Source organism: Artibeus jamaicensis, unplaced genomic scaffold (genome assembly GCF_021234435.1).
Source record: "Artibeus jamaicensis isolate MK-2021 breed Jamaican fruit bat unplaced genomic scaffold, CSHL_Jam_final contig_867, whole genome shotgun sequence".
Taxonomy (NCBI): Eukaryota; Metazoa; Chordata; class Mammalia; order Chiroptera; family Phyllostomidae; genus Artibeus; species Artibeus jamaicensis.
Genome location: NW_026521995.1, coordinates 7,600,670 through 7,621,606, shown reverse-complemented (window position 1 = coordinate 7,621,606; position 20,937 = coordinate 7,600,670). Strand labels below are relative to the sequence as shown.

Below are 20,937 nucleotides of genomic sequence, written 5' to 3'. Positions count from 1 at the left end.
ATGTCTACTCCTGACCTATCACATTGTCCATATAACCATAAGCCAAAGTGATGCTTTAAAAATGTAAATCTGGTCATGTCACTTCCTGCTTAAAAGTATTCAATGGTTCCCAACACAATTAAAATAAAATCTCAAGTCCCTTATTATAACTCCCTGAATGGCTTGCTTCAAGGATTCTCCCCAACCTCATTTCAGTTATTGTGCCCGTTAATAACCACATTCTAGCTATACTGGTCTTATTTTTGTTCCTCTGATCTGCTAAATTCTTCCCTACCTCAGGACCCCCAGATAGCCTTCCCACCCTCTGGGCCGCCTGTTCACTCCCATCATCCTCCACCTAATAAACTCCTACTCATCTTTTACTTCGTATCAGCATCAAGATTTTGTGTTTGCTTTCTTTACCTGGCACATGACTGATACCCATTAAGTAATCACTTCTATTTTCTATTATCCAGAAAAACAAACAACAAAAAGAATTGCATATGGGTTATTATAAAACCCCAAGGATTTATGGATTATACAAAGGAATCTAAGTATATATTTGCCAAGAAACCAAAGAGTATCCAAAAAATTACTTTATGTTTTCACCCTGGCCAGGTATTCAGTTGGTTAGAGCCTCGTCCTGATATGCTGAGGTTGCAGATTTGATCCTCAATCAAGACAAGAACCAACCAATAAATGCATAAATAAATGGAATGACAAAAAGATTTTTCTCTCTCCTCCTCCTGTTCCTCTCTCTCTCTAAAATCAATCATTTAAAAAAAAATTTTAATCTGTTTTCCAAAACCTACTTGTAAAACTATAAGAATTCTCAAGAGAAGAAAAAAAAAAAAACCCTGTCAAAATGTTACCATCAAAAAAGATTTTTAGGTGAGCCATGAACGAAATACTGTTACAAGTGATAAGTCTTAAGAAAAGATCATGGAAAACTCTTCGAATCATTTTTCTCTGCCCCATCTTCTGCTTTTGGAAAAGATGGGAAGAAAGTCCAATCAAAATTTTAACTGCAAGCAACAATAACTTGAAAATACCTATTTATTAGTCACTTCTAGCCAAAAAAAGGAGGGGGAGCCTTTGTGTCAGATTATTGAAATGCTTACATCACGTGTTGGTTAAATTCCACTTAAAGGAAAAGAATAGGGGACCGAAGGCGGAAAGATGGAAAGGGACTATTACTTGCTTCCTTTACATTTATAGCAATGATCTCCCCCACCCAACCTCTACCCCTGAATGTCGGTCGCTGAACAATGCCTGGTAATTCTCTAGCAAAAATTCCACGCAATCAACTGACAAGCCAAGGTCTCCATGACGCTCTGCTTCACCGTCTGTCAGCCTTTTAACTTTCAGCGCTGCCCCTGATCCCCTCTTGCCTAGAATTCGTGTCGTTCTACTCGCTTCCCTCCAACGACCCCTTGAGAGAAACCGTTTCCAAATAAAGCAAATGGCAAACAGCCTTGGGCGGTAGAGAGGGAGGAAAGGTTGGGGCGGCCGGGGAGAGGGGGCGGCGGATAAGGTCTGGATGCCCGGACTCACCTGGGGCTGCACCGTGCTTGAAAGGGAAAACATCTCCGGGACCTCAGCGACCTGACCCTACTGCTGAAGCTGCCTTTCCGTCCAGGCAGGGAGCCGCTGAGCCCGTTTTTCCCCTTCTTTTTCTCCCTCCCCTCTCCCACAGTCTTCCTAGAAACAGAAAATGGCCTCCCCTTTCTACAGCTGCCGCGTCGACAATCCGCCCCGGAAAGCAAAGCTCTACAGCAACATTACTTCCGGAGCAGGGGAGAACCTCCAGTCCTAAATGTGTCAGCTCTCGGCCTTTTCCGGCGGAGTTCTTATCTGTGTTGCTGCCCTCCAAAAGTAGTCGATGTTCACATTGTATAGTGCACTGCCTGATCCTAAAAAGTTTCTGGCTGTATTTTTCCTTTCTTAGACCTGGCATCCACCCTGTCAGACCTTTTCGCAGCTTCCTTATGCAATGTAGTCTGTTGCGACTGGAACAGAAAAAGCTGTAAGGTCTTTTCTTACTTATTAGTGTTCTCTATTTTCCTCACAATAATAGAATATTCTTCCTCTTGATCCTATTCTGTTTCAACCAGGCAAATTACATCCTGTTAAAATGTCAGATTACAGATGCACCACCATTTCCTGCTCTTCCAGTTTCGCCACATTTACGATTTCACTAGCCACCATTTCCCTAAATAAATCCAACCGGTTTACATTTAGTCTGAGGGCAGAGAAGGGGTGTGTAGGAGAAGGTAGGGAAGAAATTTTTTAAAAAGGTCAGGGTCCTAACAGCCTCCTCTGGAAATCAGGATTAAACTATTCAACTTCTAGGATTCAGATTCCAGTCCCCAGTGCTTCTTTATTTATGCACGTATGTATGTATCTATTTTGTTAGCGACACCACCTACACCAATACCCGTCTCACTACAAATAAAGTGGGCAGCGGTCACTGCCCGGGCAGAGTGTGTGGTTGGTTGGAGAATTTCCCAGCGTCCCCACTCTCACTCCCATTGGGTCCTTCCGGGCTAGCGCGACGCGGTGACATCACGTCTGCGGGCGGCGTGGGCGGAGCCCTACTTTGAACCTAGTTGGCGGGAGTTGCGGCTGGGAGAGGAGTATTGGCGGCTGCTTCAGGTTTTTCAATCCTGGCTTCCCTGCAATGGAGCCCACCGCCGGGAGCGAGGAGAGTGGACCAGGGGCGGCTGCAGGGAAATGCGTGAGTAGGATCTCAGTGCCAAGACCTCCCTCCATTGAGGAATTCACCATAGTGAAGCCTATTAGCCGTGGCGCCTTCGGGAAGGTGTATCTGGGACAGAAAGGCGGCAAGTTGTACGCGGTGAAGGTAAGAAGTCAGGGATTAAAGCAACGGGAAGAAGCCGGCCCTTCGGCTCTTTGTGTCCTCTGAATTGGGCACGCCCCAGGGCTGCTGGAGTAACTGGACTGGGTGGCCTGGCTTGCTGACGCCTGCACAGCCCCGCGAGCTGACTTCTCACTTTAGGGTGACACATCAGCGAGGGCAAGTCGATTGTTTCTCGTCTGCCACGCCCTTCTCTTCACACCCTGAATGCTTAAGAGACACCAAAAGAACTCACCAGAACCTCTGAATCCTTTATACTGATTTGGACTTTATGAAGATTAAATTTGAAACTTTAAATTTTAAACAGTTACTTTCCAAATTATTTTTTAATTCCGTCAGTTTGACGTACATTAATTTCTGACCTATAAATCAAAGGATCTCATTAAGCAACCTTATTTTTCCTCTTCCAACAATTCCATTATAAATCTAGGATGTATTTTTATTTAAAGACTGATATGGCCTAAATCAGTCTTTTGTCTTTGCAGCAGTATGTAGCATTCCAAAATCATTCGAGAGCTTTCCATGTGTTGAAACACTTCTGGCCTTTCTTGGTTATCCACTCTCTCACAGTTTCAGATTACTCACATTTCAGCAATTAGTGCAAGTGATAAAGAATCCGACAGTCTGAGTGACAGGAGACTTTGGACATTGTTATGTAAATGTATAGCAGGCAACTCCAAGTTGTACTTGCCTAACCTAGACTACTTACTATCTGCCTAACTGCCTAACCTCTGAACCTCCTGCATTCCCTTTCCATTCAATACCACTACCTTCAATCGCTGTCATAACCCGCGTCATTTAACTTTTCATTCCTTCATCTGTGTACCCCATCTTAACAAGTCTTGTCAATTCTGTCTCATATTCTTATTACTCCTTCCATTTCATTCCCAATTTTGCCCAAGTGCAGCTCTTCATCTTGTCTTCTTCCTCCTTTAATTCATTTTTTCTTTGTTCCTTCCTTCCTTCCTTATTAAAAGTACAATTTGGTTTCTTAATAAATTAAAGATTGAGTGCATAACCATCACTACAATCCAATTTTAGAATATTTCTATCACCCCCAAAAGATCTCTCCTTCCCATCTGTAGTGCCTCCCCACTTTTATACCCTTAGCCCCAGGTAACTACCAATGTACTTTCTATCTCTATATGTTTGCCTTTTCTAGACACTGCATGTACATAGAATACAACATATAGCTTTTGGTCTTTGTTCACTTAACATGATGTTTTTGAGGTTCAACAGGCCTTTTTTTTTTAAGATTTTTAAATTTATCTTTAGAGGGGAAGGAGGGAGGGAGAGAAACATCAATGTATGGTTGCCTCTAGTGCAACCCCTGCTGGGAACGCAACCCAGGCATGTGCCCTGACTGGGAATCGAACTGCGATCCTCTGGTTCACAGACCTGTGCTCGATCCACTGAGCTACACCAGCCAGGGCAACAGGCCTTAATATTCATACCTAGTCTATTGAAATAGCCCACTAACTGGAATCAGTATTCATTTTTACATGCATTCCTTAGGCTGTGACATACTAGCTAAAGTCCAAACTCCTTAGAAAAGAAGAAAGGAAACATTCATGCTTCATTCTGACTCTAAACTCCTACTGTATCTTCCACACGTCTTGTGTTCTAGCCACTTGAGACAATGGACTAGTCTCTGAATTCTGTAGATGGTCCTTCTGAGCTTATGTTCTCTCCCGAAAAGCTCCTTAAGTGCTTTTCTTCTACCCTTCTCTGCTCTTCTCCACCTGTGTTATTTATCCTAGCTCACCTTCAAACCTTCCCTGACCCACTGAAATGAACTCTTCCTTGCTTCATATGTTCCCAAGATGTTTTGCTTTTCCTTCTACTGTGCTCACTAATCAGTCATTAACTGTGGTTGAAATGAAAACAACAATTCATTTTTTAGTATTTATTAAGCATGTCCTTCCTTTCTCAGATCTGGGCTATCGCAAACAAAACAAACCTGCCTTCATAGAGTTTTGAATCTAATGGAATGATAGGTGAAATCAAGTTATAAAGTGGGTTTGTCAGTGACTCTCAGTTTCCTTATGGAAAGGATATAAGGCTGGAATGTACAATGTATTCATGATTTTATTAAATACTCTAATGAGTCTTTGGAAGAAATATGCCTTTTTTTTCTTGAGATAGTCCTGAGACTTGATTTCAGTGTTATTGACTATTCATTTAGGACTCCACCTTAGTACATTAGGCCTCTGTACTAATTACCCTGAAAAGTAATCAGTTATTTTCTGTACCATAGCATTTGACACTGTTTCACTAGTTCTAACCATTCTTAAAATTTTAGTTTCTAGGCAAACTTTCCACATTCTTCCTCTTTCTGATTCTATTTCCATCCATCAAAGAATCAGAATTTATATATATATATATATGTATATATACACACACATATATACATACACACATGCACACATATACATACATACATACATACATATACGTGTACGTGTATATATTTCTCTGTGTCTAAGTTCCTGGTTATCTGCAAGCTTATAGGAATGTTACTATCTTTTCACTTTGTAATAAGAGCAGAACAGAATTTTTTTTCCTACTAATATACAGGTCCTGCAGGGAGTATTTATTTTGTTTCTTTTTCCTTCTCAAAAGGGACACCATACTTACGACATTTGATATCAAGATAAGCAGTTCTCTGTTGAAAAAGTTCTGTGTTTGTTTGTCCATGTTAGTTGTTTTTCTGGCAGTTTCCTGATGGCAATATGAGGTCCAAATGACATCTATGTGTTTTCTTTCACTGGTTGTTTCATGATGGTAATTTCAACCCTGAGAATATGTAAACTGAATGTCTATTGTCATGTTACTTACTATAGGTTGTCAAAAAAGCAGACATGATCAACAAAAATATGACTCATCAGGTACAAGCTGAGAGGGATGCACTGGCCCTGAGCAAAAGTCCTTTCATTGTCCATTTGTACTATTCACTGCAGTCAGCAAACAATATCTACTTGGTGAGTAAATGGTCTTCCTTTTTTGTCTTCAATCAGCAGTCATGGAAGTCAGTGACTTAAGACTCCAATCTCTGGACTCAGAGTACTTGAGTTTAAATCCCAGCTCTTGAACTTACTAGCTTTAGGATCTTGGCTAAGTTGCCCTACCTGTTCTTTTAGACAAGTCTTCTCCAAAGAAAAAGGACTAACAGGGCATGCATGTGTGTGTGTAGCAGGGGGTTTATTTTAAGGAATTGCCCTTGGTGATTGTACAGGCTGGCCAGTCTGAAATTTGCAGGGTAGGCTGGCAGGCTGTAAATCCAGGAGAAATTTGACATTGTAGCACCAATCCCAAAGCAGTGTAGAGGCAGAATTCTCTCTTCTTTCAGAGGTGGGAGTTGGGGTGGCAGCTACAAGTGAGAGACAATACTGCCGTCTTTTTTTTTCCTTAAGGCTGCTAGGATGAGGCCCAACCACATTATGGAAGACAATCACCTTTTACTCAAAAATACCTTCACAGCAACATTTAGATTTGTATTTCACCAAATAATCTCAGTACCATGGCTTAGCCAAGTTCACATAAAATTAATTATGGTCATGTGTCACTCATCTTGATCAAGAGCAGACCATATATAGCACAGTGGTCCCATAAAATTTTAATAGAGCTGAGAAACTACTGTCTTGTAGTGACATCTCTACATCATAGTGCAATGCGTTACTCACATGTCTGTGGTGATTCTGGTGTAAACAAACCTACGACACTGCCAGTCCTTATAAAAGTATAGCCCACATAATGTACAGTACATAGCACTTGATAATGATGATGAATGACTATGTTACTGGTTTCTGTACTTACTATATTACACATTTTATCATTATTTCATTACTTTACAATGTACTGTTTCTACTTATTTTTTTAAAAAGCTTGTTGTAAAATAGTACACTATAATATGCCAGCAGTGCTCTCATGCATCTTGAGTTTAATGCTTCTCTTGATCATGCCATTTTCTTATCTGTATTTAATCTCATGTTGTTTTGTGCAGGCTTATACCAAAAGGCCGTACAACTTATAGCCTGGGTGTGGAGTGGGCTGTACTAATGGGTATGCGTAAGTGTACTCTACAATGTTTGCAAAATGACAAACATGCCGAAACACACATTTCTCAGAATCTCATCACCAGTTTTCAGAAGAGCTACTTCCAACTGTTTATACTGTTACTTTCAGTTTTTGTTAAGTGTCTTTATGAATTAATGGAATTCTATAAATTTATGACACATAGGTTTTATGTGTTTTTAATCCATTGTTGTCATGTTCACATTGTCCCATCTTTAGTTAGTAGGAACCCCTTTGGTTAATCTGTCTTTTTATACTGTCCTAGTATTCTGATACTTTTCTTTCTTTGTGGCATGACAAGATACTTAAGGGTCATTTTGTAAATGTCCTGTACTAGACCTAGGGAAGGAAGTCTAGCTATTTTTAGTGTGAAATAATGTTTAGAGACCACAATCTAGGGTGATCAGTCCCTTTAGGTCTTTTTAGTGAACAGACAACAAAACACATATTTTTATAAAAAGGGAAAATATGTCATGAATGCATTCTGATATTTTCAATTCAGTGGGAGATTATAGAATTTTTGTTTAACATCTTGAAAAATATATAACTTATAAAAATGTTTGGGAAAACTTTTTTTTACACTGAGAATCTGAGATCCTAATAAAATTAACATAATTACTTATTTGCTTTAACATACAGTACATGTATATCTAATATTTTCAGAATAACAATACCAATATTGTTATTTACGAACAACAATACCAATATGGTTTTACGAACACTAAAACAACTGGATTCAATAGAATTTCTTTGCAATTTTTTCTGTCCTTGGGATATACTTTCAAATTCTGTTTTCTGAAGTCACTTGAAATAATTCTTTGTGTGGGTATGAAGCTTGATGTAGAGTTAGGTTCATTTGTTCCCCTTTTATTTTAGAGCTTTCTACTTAAGAGGATGAATCCATAAAGGTACTAGAAGAAAACTGATGTATTTTTATAATCATAGAATGGTGCAAGACACTAAGTACAACATAAAACTTACCCTATTTTGCTGTATATAATGTACTCAATATGTACCCACATTTTTGGCTGAAACTTTTAGGAAAAAATCTTTTGTTTTAATTTTCTATTTATATATAAACTGATTATCATATTCCAGGGTATCATTTTGCATATGGATATCGATATTGCTTTCTAGAGTTACACTTTTAACACAGCATAAATAAAAGAATTAAAAACATTTATATAGATATGGAATTAGTACCCTACCCATATATAATTGCACATCCTTATTTTTTCCTAAAATATTTGGGCAATAAACTGCAGAAATCTGCTTTGGTTAGTTAATTTTTTTTCCTGGTGTATTTTGTGTGGATGTGGCATTGAGGAATATGAGAGACATAAATATTGTTATGCTTCTGATGCTGTATATGCATTTATTAAGATTTAAGCAACTTCTGGTATGTTTGTTGTATTTCTATATTTGTTTATCTTTTTCTCAGTTTCCTATCTTACATAGTCTAGAGAGTACATGTACCTAGAATTTTAACCCATAGATACTTAGATCAAATTTCTCAAAAGTTTCTAGGTAGAGCTGATACCACTGATAAGGAAATCACACTTGGAGATCATTGGTCTATAAAATGCTACATGTTAGACTTTTTTTCCTAATTTCCATTTACTAAATGTGTCTTAGTGGAGGCATCTTAATTAATTTTGTGGGTAGGAGTGTGGCCCCTAAAGCCAAACTGCCCACCTTGAAATCCTGGTGTGATCTAAGTATTGTATGTGTGCACTAAATAAATAAAATCTTTAAAAAAGTCATGCAGTGTGGTTAGGTATTTTGAATCACTGACCTAAACCTCTCTGCCTCCATTCCAGAATGATTGTATTACTGTTTTTCAGTTCCTTGATTATTTTTAGACTCTAAGTCATATGTTGCCTTTTATTTACATTTTTAATTTAGTTTCATCAAATATGGACAGGATCTCTTGACTCCTCACTTTGTGCTATGGGGGATACCGGTGATGTCCCTCCTGTCACTCCTTCCCCAGCTCTCTTTGTCTGTTATTTCACATGGTCAACCCTTCAGTTCCATTCTGTCACTATGGTTATCTCCTCTTCTTTCTTGAGAGTTTGATAAGAACTTGAAAGTAAAAAAAACAGTTTGGGTGCTCTGACCATAGGGGTATCAAACTCACTTTCACCGGGCGCCACATCAGCCTTGTGGTTGCCTTCAAAGGGCCAAATGTAACTTCAGGACTGTACAAATATAACTTTACTCCTTAACTAGGGGCAAGGAGCTCAGCACTTCCACCAGTTAGAAACAAGGTGGAGGGCCAGAGTCAGGCCTGGGCCTTGTGTTTGCCACCGATGGATTAAAGGGTACCAAAGAAACATGACAGCTGAATTCCTTTCTTGATTCCAGCTCTCAGGGACAATATTGAGATAATCAGAGAAATTTGAATGTGGGCTATACGTTACGTAATAGCATTATATTAATGTTAAGGTCTCAGGACTATATTGCACATAGTTATGTGAGAAAGTCCTTGTTAGTAGATACATGACGAAGAATTTAGTAGTGATGGGTCATGATCTTGTCAACTTATTCTTGACTTATTCAGCAAAATTTAAAAGTTATACACTAATATCAGTTTCTAATGTTGCCATACAGTTTTTAAATTAAACTCTTTAATCTGTTAATGAAGTTAGTAATTGTGTTATGTTTATTATGTAACAAATTATGTTAATGGTTAACATAAATATTTATTGTACAGTAACGTGTGGAATGGAAGAAAGTAAATTTGGCAAAATGCTAACAGTGTGTTAATCTACATGAAGAGTGTATGGGAAATCATTCTATTGTACTATTAGACCTTTCTGTAAGTCTGAATTTATGTTCAGACTAAACAGTTTAATTTATGTTTTAAAAATCATAAGGGAACATGACCAAACCTGGTATTAATGCATACTGAGTGGTACCAGGAAAGTGTGTTTTGTACAGAACCATGCTAAAAATATATAACTGCAATGCTCAAATAATAGATATTTTAGTATAATCATATTGGTTTTATTCTGTAACATTCATGCTCCTTTTTGATAGGTAATGGAATATCTTATCGGTGGAGATGTCAAGTCTCTCCTCCATATATACGGTTATTTTGATGAAAAGATGGCTGTGAAATATATTTCTGAAGTGGCATTGGCTCTAGATTACCTTCATAGACATGGAATCATTCACAGGTAAAAACTGACTTTTCTTCACTCTATTACTTAAAAACACAAAAATGCAATTATGTCTACAATAGTTGCATAACCACTTACCCACATATCCAAGTTATCTAAAGTTTATTACTAACTTGTGTAAAAGTAAAAATCCCATCAACTCTTCCTTCATTTCTGTGTGTTTTTATAATACATTGCTTTGGCCATGAGTATGCCATGTTATTGTGACAAATATCGAATCATTTTTCCATTCCTGTGCTGTCATACAAAAGCGCTACATTTTCTAATCCCAGATGATTACAGTATTTTGCTCCGTGCAGAGGCAGGTAAGTGGCTCTGCCTTATGAAAGTTTGACCTTAACATCTTTGAATGGGGTAAATATGATTTTGACCTGGCTTGAGGTTTATTTTAACTAATGAGGTTGATTTCTTCTGATGGACTATCTAATGAATAATGCAAAAGATTATCACTAAATCAGTTAACTTTCTTGTTGATTCATTTATACAAAAGATGGTTTGCTTTTTAAACTTTATTGCAGTTTCAAAGCCATCAATGAGTACCATATTATAGAGAAAATAAATGGGTTTTGAGACTTCTGTAACTTTTCCCCCCAAGAATTCTTACATCAGTACGAGCTCTGTTTTAGTTCTCTGCTATTTGTCTTTTGTGTGTGCAGGGACTTGAAACCAGACAATATGCTTATTACTAATGAAGGCCATATTAAACTAACGGATTTTGGCCTTTCCAAAGTTACTTTGAATAGAGGTAAGAAAAAAATAGCAGGTAAGTATTTCTTCAAAATTCCAACAAATTATATATTTTTCCCATTAACTTACACTGTTTGTTTCTTTGTTTATAATGAATAAAATTTGATGGTTATTTGTTCTAAAATAGACTGGAAAGGTATGATGGTATCTTTCTTTTAATTAAAGATGAAAAATGGGAATCATTACTTTTAAATCCTCAAAGGTCTTGAAAATCTTTGGATCTTCACAGATGAATTCACAATTTCTGTTCTTTTGACTTCTTATCCCTACCAACAATGACCCTGACCAATTCAACATCAGTAAAATACTAAAATATCTGTGATAAACACTTAATCCCTAAAGAATTTACTCACATATACTTGACCACCAACAAGACCTTGGAAAACAAGGGGCAAAGAAAATGAACACACAATTTACACACACATTAAAAGTAAAAATGGACTTGTGGTGGTAAACACACAACACAATATACGGATGATGTATTGTAGAACTATATACCTGAAACCTATGTAATATTATTAGCCAATGTCACCCCAATAAAATCAATTAAAAAAATAAGTGAATCATTTTACACTATTAAGCTAGCAAAAAAGAACGTACTGCTTTATCAGTATTGGGTATAAATGAAATTTGTTAAGGTCAAATTTTCAGTTTACCTGAAAAGTGTCATATCCCATACATCTCTTACCATTTTAATATATAAAAAATAGTATGATATTATGTGTGCATGTTGAATTATTTTATTTTACAGTGTTATGCACTAAAACCTGTAAAAACTGTATTAATTTCTGTCTTGACTTATACTTGCACATTTTAGTTAAAACGAAAGGCCCATAATTTGTATTAATTCCTCATTTAGATTCTGATTTGAAATTTAACTTATATTCCCACTATCGTGATTCCTTTATTTACTACCTTCTCTTCTAATATTTGATTTACCAAGAATTATCTTAATGCCAATTACATAACACCCTTGTTTAGTGACCAAATACTTCCTGAAAAACTAAGACTTTGGATCATTACACTGGGTTCTGTCTGTTGCTTAATTTTGTATTTTTACTCCATGGCATCTGACTTTCCTGGATATATTTGTCTTGTACAAGCCAATTTCTAGGTAATTTAATGTGGAAAGAGGGGCAAAGTTTAAAACAGATGATTATAGACTTAGTCAATGACAGTTCAAGTTTTAAAAGAATTTCATATACTTTCTTTCCATACATAGACATCAATATGATGGATATCCTTATAACACCATCAATGGCTAAACCTAGGCAAGATTATTCAAGAACCCCAGGACAAGTATTATCTCTCATCAGCTCTTTGGGATTTGTAAGTACTTTAAACAAAAAAACAAAAACACCTCATATAACATGCCCTTTCATGATTACCATTTAAAATTTTAAATCCTGTTGTTTTGCTGTTTTTTTGTTGTTGTTTGTTTGTTTTTTTAAATAAATGATCAAGCCGTGGCTGGTATAGCTAAGTGGATTGAGCGCTGGCTGACCTGTAAACTGAAGGGTCACTGGTTCGATTTGTAGTCGAGGCACATGCCTGAGTTGCAGGCCAGGCTCCTAGTTGGGGAGCACATGAGAGGCAACCACACATTGATGTTTCTCTTCCTCTGTTTCTCTCTCCCTTCCCTTCTTTCTAAAAAATATGTAAATAAGATCTTTAAAGAAAATGATCAAGATAAATGTAAATATCAAGCATGTTAGATTACTTAACAGTTAATCTACTCAGGTGGTATAACTGTCTTTGGTGGTGTTATTGTGAAGATCAATGTTAACATTTGTATTTGTCTTTTTAATAGCACCCACCAGCAGGTGCAGACAAAAGTGACGAATCTGCAAATATTCTTCCAACTCATGTGTCTGAAACATCAGAGCTTTCTCAAGGACTAATTTGTCCTATGTCTGTAGATCAAAAGGACAGTACTCTTTATTCTAGCAAACTACTAAAATCATGTGAGTATAAAAGAAAAGATACTTCGTTTCTAATATCAGTTTAACAATTTGAAAATACAAACATTTGAACAGTCTGTGGCATTTCTATATTTTATCATGTAGACATCATTTCCGACAGGAGTTATTGTAGATCTTTAAGTCCGCAGAACAGAACAAAATGTCTAGCTAATGAGAGATTCTTCAATTACTTATAATGATAGAACGATCATTGGGTAGATATCACCCAATGTATCCAATCTACAGAAATTTTATATAGAGAAGATGTAGTACCTGTAATACAGGTACCTATTATGTCATTAAAAATTACTTCTAAAAGATTTTTGAAATACGCCATTTAATGTGGCTCAGTGGATTGAGTGCCAGCCTGTGAACCAAAGTGTTGTTGGTTTGATTCCCTATCAGGACACATGCCTGGGTTGCAGGCCAGGTCAGGTCCCCGGGGTGGGGATGGAGGGGCATGTGAGAGGCAACCATACATTGATGTTTCTCTTCCTCTCTTTCTCTCTCCCTTCCCCTCTCTAAAATAAATAAATTAAATAATAAAATAGACTTTTGAAATAAAATAGCCAAAGAAAAGTTATAATTTTCCTAAGTACCACACAATAAAAGACAAAGTCAAATACTGGAAGAGGAGAGTGGAACATTTGATACTTGTTTGGCACATAACTTCACCCTTTATAACTTGGCAAGAGTGGACAATTTAGTTCTCTGCTTTCATGTTCTTCATCTTGGGAATGTGAATAATGGTACTTTGAAGGGTAATTACCATTAGTTGTTTTCATGGATGTTACCTCATTTTGAATTCGGTCCTCAACAAATCTGTATATATCTAGAACATATATAGTATTGTCTTCTTTTTGCCCATGAGGAAGCTAATATTTGAAAATGCTTAGCTACACACTAGTAAGGGAAAGCCAAGTCCTGATTACAAATACAATTTTCGCTTACTTGCCCTTTCCTCCAAATTCTGTAAATCTTGTTTCTTCTGTCAAAATCCACTATAAAAATGAAAATGACTGAATATGTATTTATAAATTTGATAAACAGAGACCGTCGAAACATGTAATATGCTGAAGTTACTTTATAGCCTTAGTCTTAAGGAAAAATAATTGCAGCTTTCTTAGTCATTCTTTAATCCAGTCAGAATTAGGTAGGTGCAAGGCACAGTGCTGTGGATATAAAGATATCTAAGAGACATCCTTGCCTCAAAATAAAATTTAATTTTGTGGTGATTACAGGTATAAAAGGATAACAATAATAATCCTATAAAATAAATGCCACAGAGACTTAGCTTTTATGTGACACAGAAAGTAACAAACACTAACTGGGGAAATCAGGAAAGATTCTAAATGAAGATATAGCAACAACAAAGCTATACAGGTTTTCTTTCCAGACCCAGAAAGAGAAACAGGACCTCGACAGCTCAAATGTAGTGGGAAGGGGCATTTCAGACAGAGGGACTGGCGTGAGCAAAGACATGGACGCATGGAAGTGTATTCCATCTTCACATCATAGGGACTAAGTGTGTTATGTGAGAACAAGAAGTATGTACAAGGACAAAGAAAGCTTAGCAGATAGAGAGGAAGGATCAAGTGTCATTACAGGGGACCTAGAATTTAAGCTGTTTCAAAGGCATTAAAGTAGGAAATGGTCTGATTATATCAATGACCCAAAAAGAACTCATTAGTAGATATACAGTATGCACATAGCATTTGATCAGACACAGTTCCATATTATGGGGAAAGGCAACTGAATAGTTTGGTCATATATCAAGGTCAGTGTTCAGTGAGTTTCGAGAATTCCATTGAGAGGATTTATGTACCATAAAGAAATTTGTTTTAGATGTACTTTGAGATTCTTCCAGATTTAAGGTTCTCATAAGATTTATTAAGTCACAAAACTCACGACTAAAAATTTATTTAGAATTGAAGTCGTGTTCACCCATTTTGGAAAAAGGAAAACAAGATAAATATATATTTTTATAGGGGTATAAAATCTGTATATTTTATGTATTATGATCTTTGGTAAAAGTATGATGGCCTACTGTGTCTAATTATAAGTTCAGAGCAGTAATTTTTTGCATCATTATTTATACAATAAAGGAACATGTATTATGTTGATAGTGCTGCTTTCTTCTAATAGCTCACTCTTGGCCAATTTACCATTACTTATTTGTTTTACCCAGTGGTATTAAAAGAATCCCTTACAGTTGTGAATAATTCACACTTGTAAGCACATAAACCTCAACATTAAAATAAAGCTATAGTTCTAATTAAATGCAAGTTGAACTGGGTAAATTGAGTCACATCTGTCCTCACATCACATCCGGATATAGGCCATCAACAATGCTCCTTTCTCTAGAGGAGTTTCAAATTGGGTAAAGAATATTAAAGGGATTTCTTCTTGATTATAAATTAGTTCCCTTGTCCTGATTTTTACTTTACAAATGTTGAGAGGTTCTTTTTTAACTTTCAGAACAGTATTTGTATGCCAAAAACATGAAGAGCCTTTTTTGTGGGTTGGATATGTTTATATAGAAATAGCTCTGATGAGCAATACTTGATACTTTGCTTAACTATCTGTAAAGGTTCAGGTTCAGTGAGGAACTAAGAAAGATGTGACATAGGTTCTATATTTTCTCTTCCCTCCAGGTCTTGAAACAGTTGCCTCCAACCCTGGAATGCCTGTAAAGTGTCTAACTTCTAATCTACTCCAGTCTAGGAAAAGATTGGCTACATCGAGTGCCAGTAGTCAGTCCCATACTTTTGTATCCAGTATGGAATCTGAATGCCACAGCAGCCCCAGATGGGAAAAGGATTGCCAGGTTAGAGTGAAGTTTATCTTAACCATAACCAATTATGTATGTGAAATTAATGAGAGAAACACGTTTTACCTTTTCATTTAAATTCTTTATGGAAATGAAACTGTTACATGAACAGCAGTCAAGGTAGTCTTCATTTTCCTTTACATTGTGTTAAATTCTTTTGAAATATCTATTTCTCATTCACATGCAATTTTTTTTAAGAAAATGAAGTTTTTATTCACTCTCTAAGAAAGGAAAAGTGCCTAGTATGGCAAGATACACCAGCCTGAAATTATTCTCACTTTATATAATGAGATTCCAAATTTAAAAATTTTTTGCTATAAATTGATAGAATGTTTGGCTTCTATGCATCTATATAGACTTTTTTTTCCAGTTCCCTACCATGACACAGATATTAGCTTGTTGATTTTTTTTTTAAGGTATATCTTATTTTTTAAACTCGCACTACTTCCTTTGTACTGATTTCTGCCAGTTTCTCACTTAATAGAATGGCAACTCTTTTGGATCAGAAATAACTTTTTAGACCACAAAGATAATGTAGATGTACCTTCAAAATTACCTATCCTTTCCTGGCTGGTGTGGCTCAGTGGATTGAGCACTGGACTGCAGACCGAAAGGTCGTCAGTTCCATTCCTGGTCAAGACACATGCCTGGGTTGCGGGCCAGCCCCCCAGTTGGGTGTGGGAGAGGCAGCCAATCAGTGTTTCTCTCCCTCTCTTTTTCTTTCCCCTCTCTCTAAAATTAATAAATAAATATTTTAAATTAAGTATCTATTCTAAGAAAATTGCTTGCTAAGTGAATAAATTTCCTTAGTTCTTTTACTTAATTTAAATATTCTACTTCTCCCTTTTTAAAAGCAGTTAAAACTGAGAAGAACTGAAATTTTAAATTATAATAAAGTTACTCTCATAAAATGCCAATAAAGTAATGTTAGATTACAAGAATGGTAGTAGACAAAGAATAAACCTTCCGTTTGATAAAATAATTTGGATTGTATTTGCCCCTTATTCTCAGTCTTACAATTTTCTTTATTATTGTTGGATATTTGCATTGTATAAGTAAGGTCAAATTTTTTAGTTAAGGCAGGATTTCTCAATTTTTTTCCTCCTCACCTTATAGGCTGCTTTATAGACAATATGTGTATGTTACAGAATAAACCAGATTTGCATTCCTAGTACAATTATTTCATTTCTGTCCTATTCAAGAAAGAAATATACTGTTTCCACTATACACAGCTTCACCTTGTTGCTCCTACTCCTGCATCCCCAAGGAAGGCACTGATTGCATTCTGGTGGTTCTTCTCAAGTTACAGGCAACAGAACAGCAGGGACACTGGTAGACCCTGTGCTGATCCCCAAATGTATCATTTTCTGTGCTCAAAGACCAGTGAGTTGTAATTCAGGAATTTTCTTTGATTCATGACTAAGTGCTCTGTGTTATTACTTATGTAAAAAAGTTTAATTTTCACATGTCAAAAATAGGCAGTGTTAGAATTACTAAGATTCCCTCTGAGTAACCATGTAAAAATCCTCATTACTAAGCACCAATTTGCAATATTAGGTACAAAGCTCTGATCACCCAATAGCTTCTGCACATGGTTGGAATTCAGTTTTCAAGGAAAACACTTTGTTATCAGTGTTGACAATGGATTTAACTCCTATTGTTTTTGGTTTCTCATTATAAATTACCACTAATTTATCCTTACCCTTATCAGCTTGGTTTTCCTTTACTTGTTTGAAGCGATACATGTTTCTATTAATAATATTTTTTGTCCATAATTTTCCATTAACTATATTTATATCAAGTCTTGTACATTTTGAAATTCAAAATAGAATCGTCCATACTCCTATGCAAAGCAGATATATGCATAATAGAGCCTTTCCCCAAATTTCTCTGAATATGTTGCCTGCTAATTTGTTCTATTTAAATAACATATAATACACTATCAAATAAGTATTATAGAATATTTGATTTACATTTTAGACCAATGTTTCACTCAAAATAATGTATTTAAATGTATACTAAAATTTTGCATATTGCTTTTAGTTATCTGTTATCATTTTCCTTTTGTTCCATTGGAAAGTGGGAATAGGTACCATAAATAGCTTATGGGGTTATTCATTCCACGTAAGTGGACAGAGGTCTAACACAGGTTAAAGAATCTCAGCTTTATATAACTAAAAAAAGGCCCTTCCCCTTCCCCTTAGGAAAGTGGCGAGGCACTGGGCTCTACAATGACGAGTTGGAACACGACTGAAAAGCCTTTATGTACAAAATCTACAAATGCCATCGAGACCAGAAGTTTCAATAAGAAGGATCTTGAGTTGGCCCTTTCTCCTATTCAGAACAGCGGTGCCATTCCTGCCAGTGGAAGCTCTTGTGTAAACCTTGCTAAAAAATGCTTCTCTGGGAAAGTTTCTTGGGAAGCAAGAGAACTGGATATAAATAATATTAATATGGCTGCTGACACAAGACAGTCTGGTTTTCATCAGTCGCATCAGGGGCCTGTGGATTCTGATGGTATGACTGAAGAACACCTTGGGAAAAGAAGTGTTAAGAGACCCTTTGAGTTAGTTGACTCCAGTCCTTGTCAGAAAACCATACAGAATAAAAAAAATTATACAGAGTATAAGCATAGTAATGAAATGAGAGATTGTTATACAAATCAAAGTACAAGCTTAACCACTGAAATTCAGGGCCTTAAGCTATCAGTGTATAGAAGTCAGCAAAATGACTGTGCTAATAAGGAGAACATAGTTGATTCTTTTATGGATAAACAGCACACACCAGAAAAAACACCTATCCCAATGATAGCAAAAAACCTTATGTGTGAACTGGATGAAGATTGTGACAAGCATAATGACAACTTAAGTTCTAGTTTTCTATGTTCTGATGATGATAGAGCTTCCAAAAGTATTTATGTAGACTCTGATTCATCTTTTCCTGGAACTTCTATAATGGAAAGTCCACTAGAAAGGCAGTCCTTAGATCCAAATAATAGCATCAAAGAATCTTCTTTTGAAGAATCAAATATTGGAGACCTACTTACTGTATCACTCAGCTGCCAAGAAAGTCCATTGCCAAAAGATGATGTGAACCCTGCTGTCCCAGACAGTAACCAAAAAACATTAGCGCCTTCTTCGGAGGTATTGACAACATTAACCTGCTCTAAAAGAAATGCTGTAGCTTTTCGAAGTTTTAACAGCCATATTAATGTATCCAGTAACTCAGAGCCATCCAAAATGAGCATTACTTTAGATGCAATGGATACCTCATGTGCTTACAGTGGTTCGGACCCCGTGGCCATAACCCCTACTCAAAAGGAAAGACCCTACTTCTATCAGGTATGTTATTACTTTCTAACACTTGTTCTTTGAGTTGTAGAAGAATAAATTATGAAGGCCAGACTCTTGCCTGTCCGCTAGACTATAGGATATTAAGCACGTAGTCTTGTTTTACTGGTCAGAAATTTGTGGATTGTTGAAAGTTTTAATGCAAAAAAGTAAAGCTAGTAGTCATGTATATTGTTCTTGACGACACCACCACCTTCATTTGTACTGCTCTATATACGTTCACATATTTACATCCACTTACTTATAATCACATATTTTCACTTGATCCCAGAAACAGTGAATTATAAAAGTAAAGCCTACTGTCTTCTGAGTACATACTTAGATGATCTCTTTTTTACAGAAAAAAGATGGAAGTATATATTTTAATTCTTATTTTGTTTTTATTTTCTAACCCTTTATCTTTTTTTCTTCCCTTGGAGAGACATAATATAAAAAGTGAAAACCCGGAATTTAGTTACAAAACTTGTGTTTTTTTTTATTCAGAATTCACTGGGGAACTTAGGGGCCCTTACCCTCAGAGCCTCTGTGTACCGCCTGTCTGTAGAATATAATGATACCTATCCTGCTGGTCTCACAGAGTCCTTATGGACAACTAAATATCTTAAAAACTCAAATTCCAAGTAGCACAAGAGGTTATTTTTATTTAGTTCTACTTTATGTGTTATCCTAATGTTTCAGTCATTTGTCAGCCACAGCCTCCCTTGGTGACTTCTTAAGCTTTCATTAATCTGTGCTATCAAGAGTTTTTTCTTGCTGACTTTTTAATTTTTTCTTGTGTATCCAGATCTTATTGACTATAGTTGGTGTTACCTAGCCTCTGAAGTATCATTAGGTATTCGGACTTTTTATAATAATACTTAGTTATGAGTCCTTCAAAACTGATGAAGGATTTGAGTATGTTCTTAATGCTAAGCAGCCTCACTCTTGTTTTAGCATTACTGTTCACTGTAAAAGGAATTAATTGTCTTTTAAAAACTCTTTTTAAATAGCAGACCCCAAATCAGGTCAAGTCAGGAACTCCATATCGAACTCCAAAGAGTGTAAGAAGAGGGGCAGCCCCAGTGGATGACGGGCGAATCCTGGGAACCCCAGACTACCTTGCACCGGAGTTGCTATTAGGCAGGGCCCATGGTAAGACACACGTCTTGAGTTTTTGAAGTGTTATCTATCACTACATTTTTTAAAAAGATTTTATTTATTTTTAGAGAGAGGGGAAGGGAGGGAGAAAAAGAGGGAGAGAAACATCAGTGTGTGAGAGATACATCCATCGGTTGCCTCTCACATGCCCCCAACTGGGGACCTGGCCCACAACCCAGGCATGTGCCCTGACTGGGAATCAAACCGGCGACCTGCCATTTTGCAGGTCAGCCCTCAGTCTACTGAGCCACACCAGCCAGGGCTACATTTTCTTTTGAGGTAAAATTGCTTTATGTTTTTTGGTACTTGGATTACCTGAAGTAGAAAATTAAGTCATGCAGTTTTCTCCTCTATGTGATGTTTGTTACAAGGAAAGAAGATGTGCAGTCATTTGTTCTTTGCTTCTGGTACAGTCTCAGTGATCTAAAGAAGTCCCACCTTTTGCTCCCTGGTTGTCTTTGCTCTAAATGGCTCCTCAAGTCTGTTGTGGTTTTGGTTCAAAAATACAAAGTAGCCTAAAATTCTGTCCAGTCTACATAAGACTATTTCTGTCTAGAGTGTATGTACCCTCACTTATATCCTCACCAGAAGGGCCAAGCCAGAGACAAGCTATCCTTCAAAATGCAACGTAAGAATGAAAGGATGGCTTTTCACTCACCTTATTTTCCCTTCCAACATCTAAAATGTACTGTATTTGTTTCCTGGAGTTACTATAACAAAGCACCGCAAACTGGGTGGTTCAAACAACAGGAAGTTATTGTCTGAACATGCTGGAGGCCAGAAGTTGAAAAATCAA

General features: G+C 36.6%; 2 protein-coding genes across 2 annotated transcripts in view; one reads left to right on the top strand and one right to left on the bottom strand.

Annotated features, from left to right (window-relative positions):
• YME1L1 (YME1 like 1 ATPase) overlaps positions 1–1,718 on the bottom strand; it is a 69,157-nt gene extending 67,439 nt beyond the window's left edge. Inside the window, exon 1 of the mRNA XM_037137947.2 lies at positions 1,534–1,718. Within this exon, the coding sequence (XP_036993842.1) occupies positions 1,534–1,566 (33 nt within the window). The 5' untranslated portion in view covers positions 1,567–1,718. The remainder of the gene's footprint in view (positions 1–1,533) is intronic.
• Positions 1,719–2,596: 878 nt separating this feature from the next.
• MASTL (microtubule associated serine/threonine kinase like) overlaps positions 2,597–20,937 on the top strand; it is a 30,582-nt gene continuing 12,241 nt past the window's right edge. Inside the window, exons 1-9 of the mRNA XM_053654766.1 lie at positions 2,597–2,842; positions 5,701–5,838; positions 9,974–10,113; positions 10,773–10,861; positions 12,086–12,192; positions 12,674–12,827; positions 15,479–15,651; positions 17,859–18,995; positions 19,994–20,135. Coding sequence (XP_053510741.1) covers positions 2,660–2,842; positions 5,701–5,838; positions 9,974–10,113; positions 10,773–10,861; positions 12,086–12,192; positions 12,674–12,827; positions 15,479–15,651; positions 17,859–18,995; positions 19,994–20,135 — 2,263 coding nt within the window. The 5' untranslated portion in view covers positions 2,597–2,659. The remainder of the gene's footprint in view (positions 2,843–5,700; positions 5,839–9,973; positions 10,114–10,772; positions 10,862–12,085; positions 12,193–12,673; positions 12,828–15,478; positions 15,652–17,858; positions 18,996–19,993; positions 20,136–20,937) is intronic.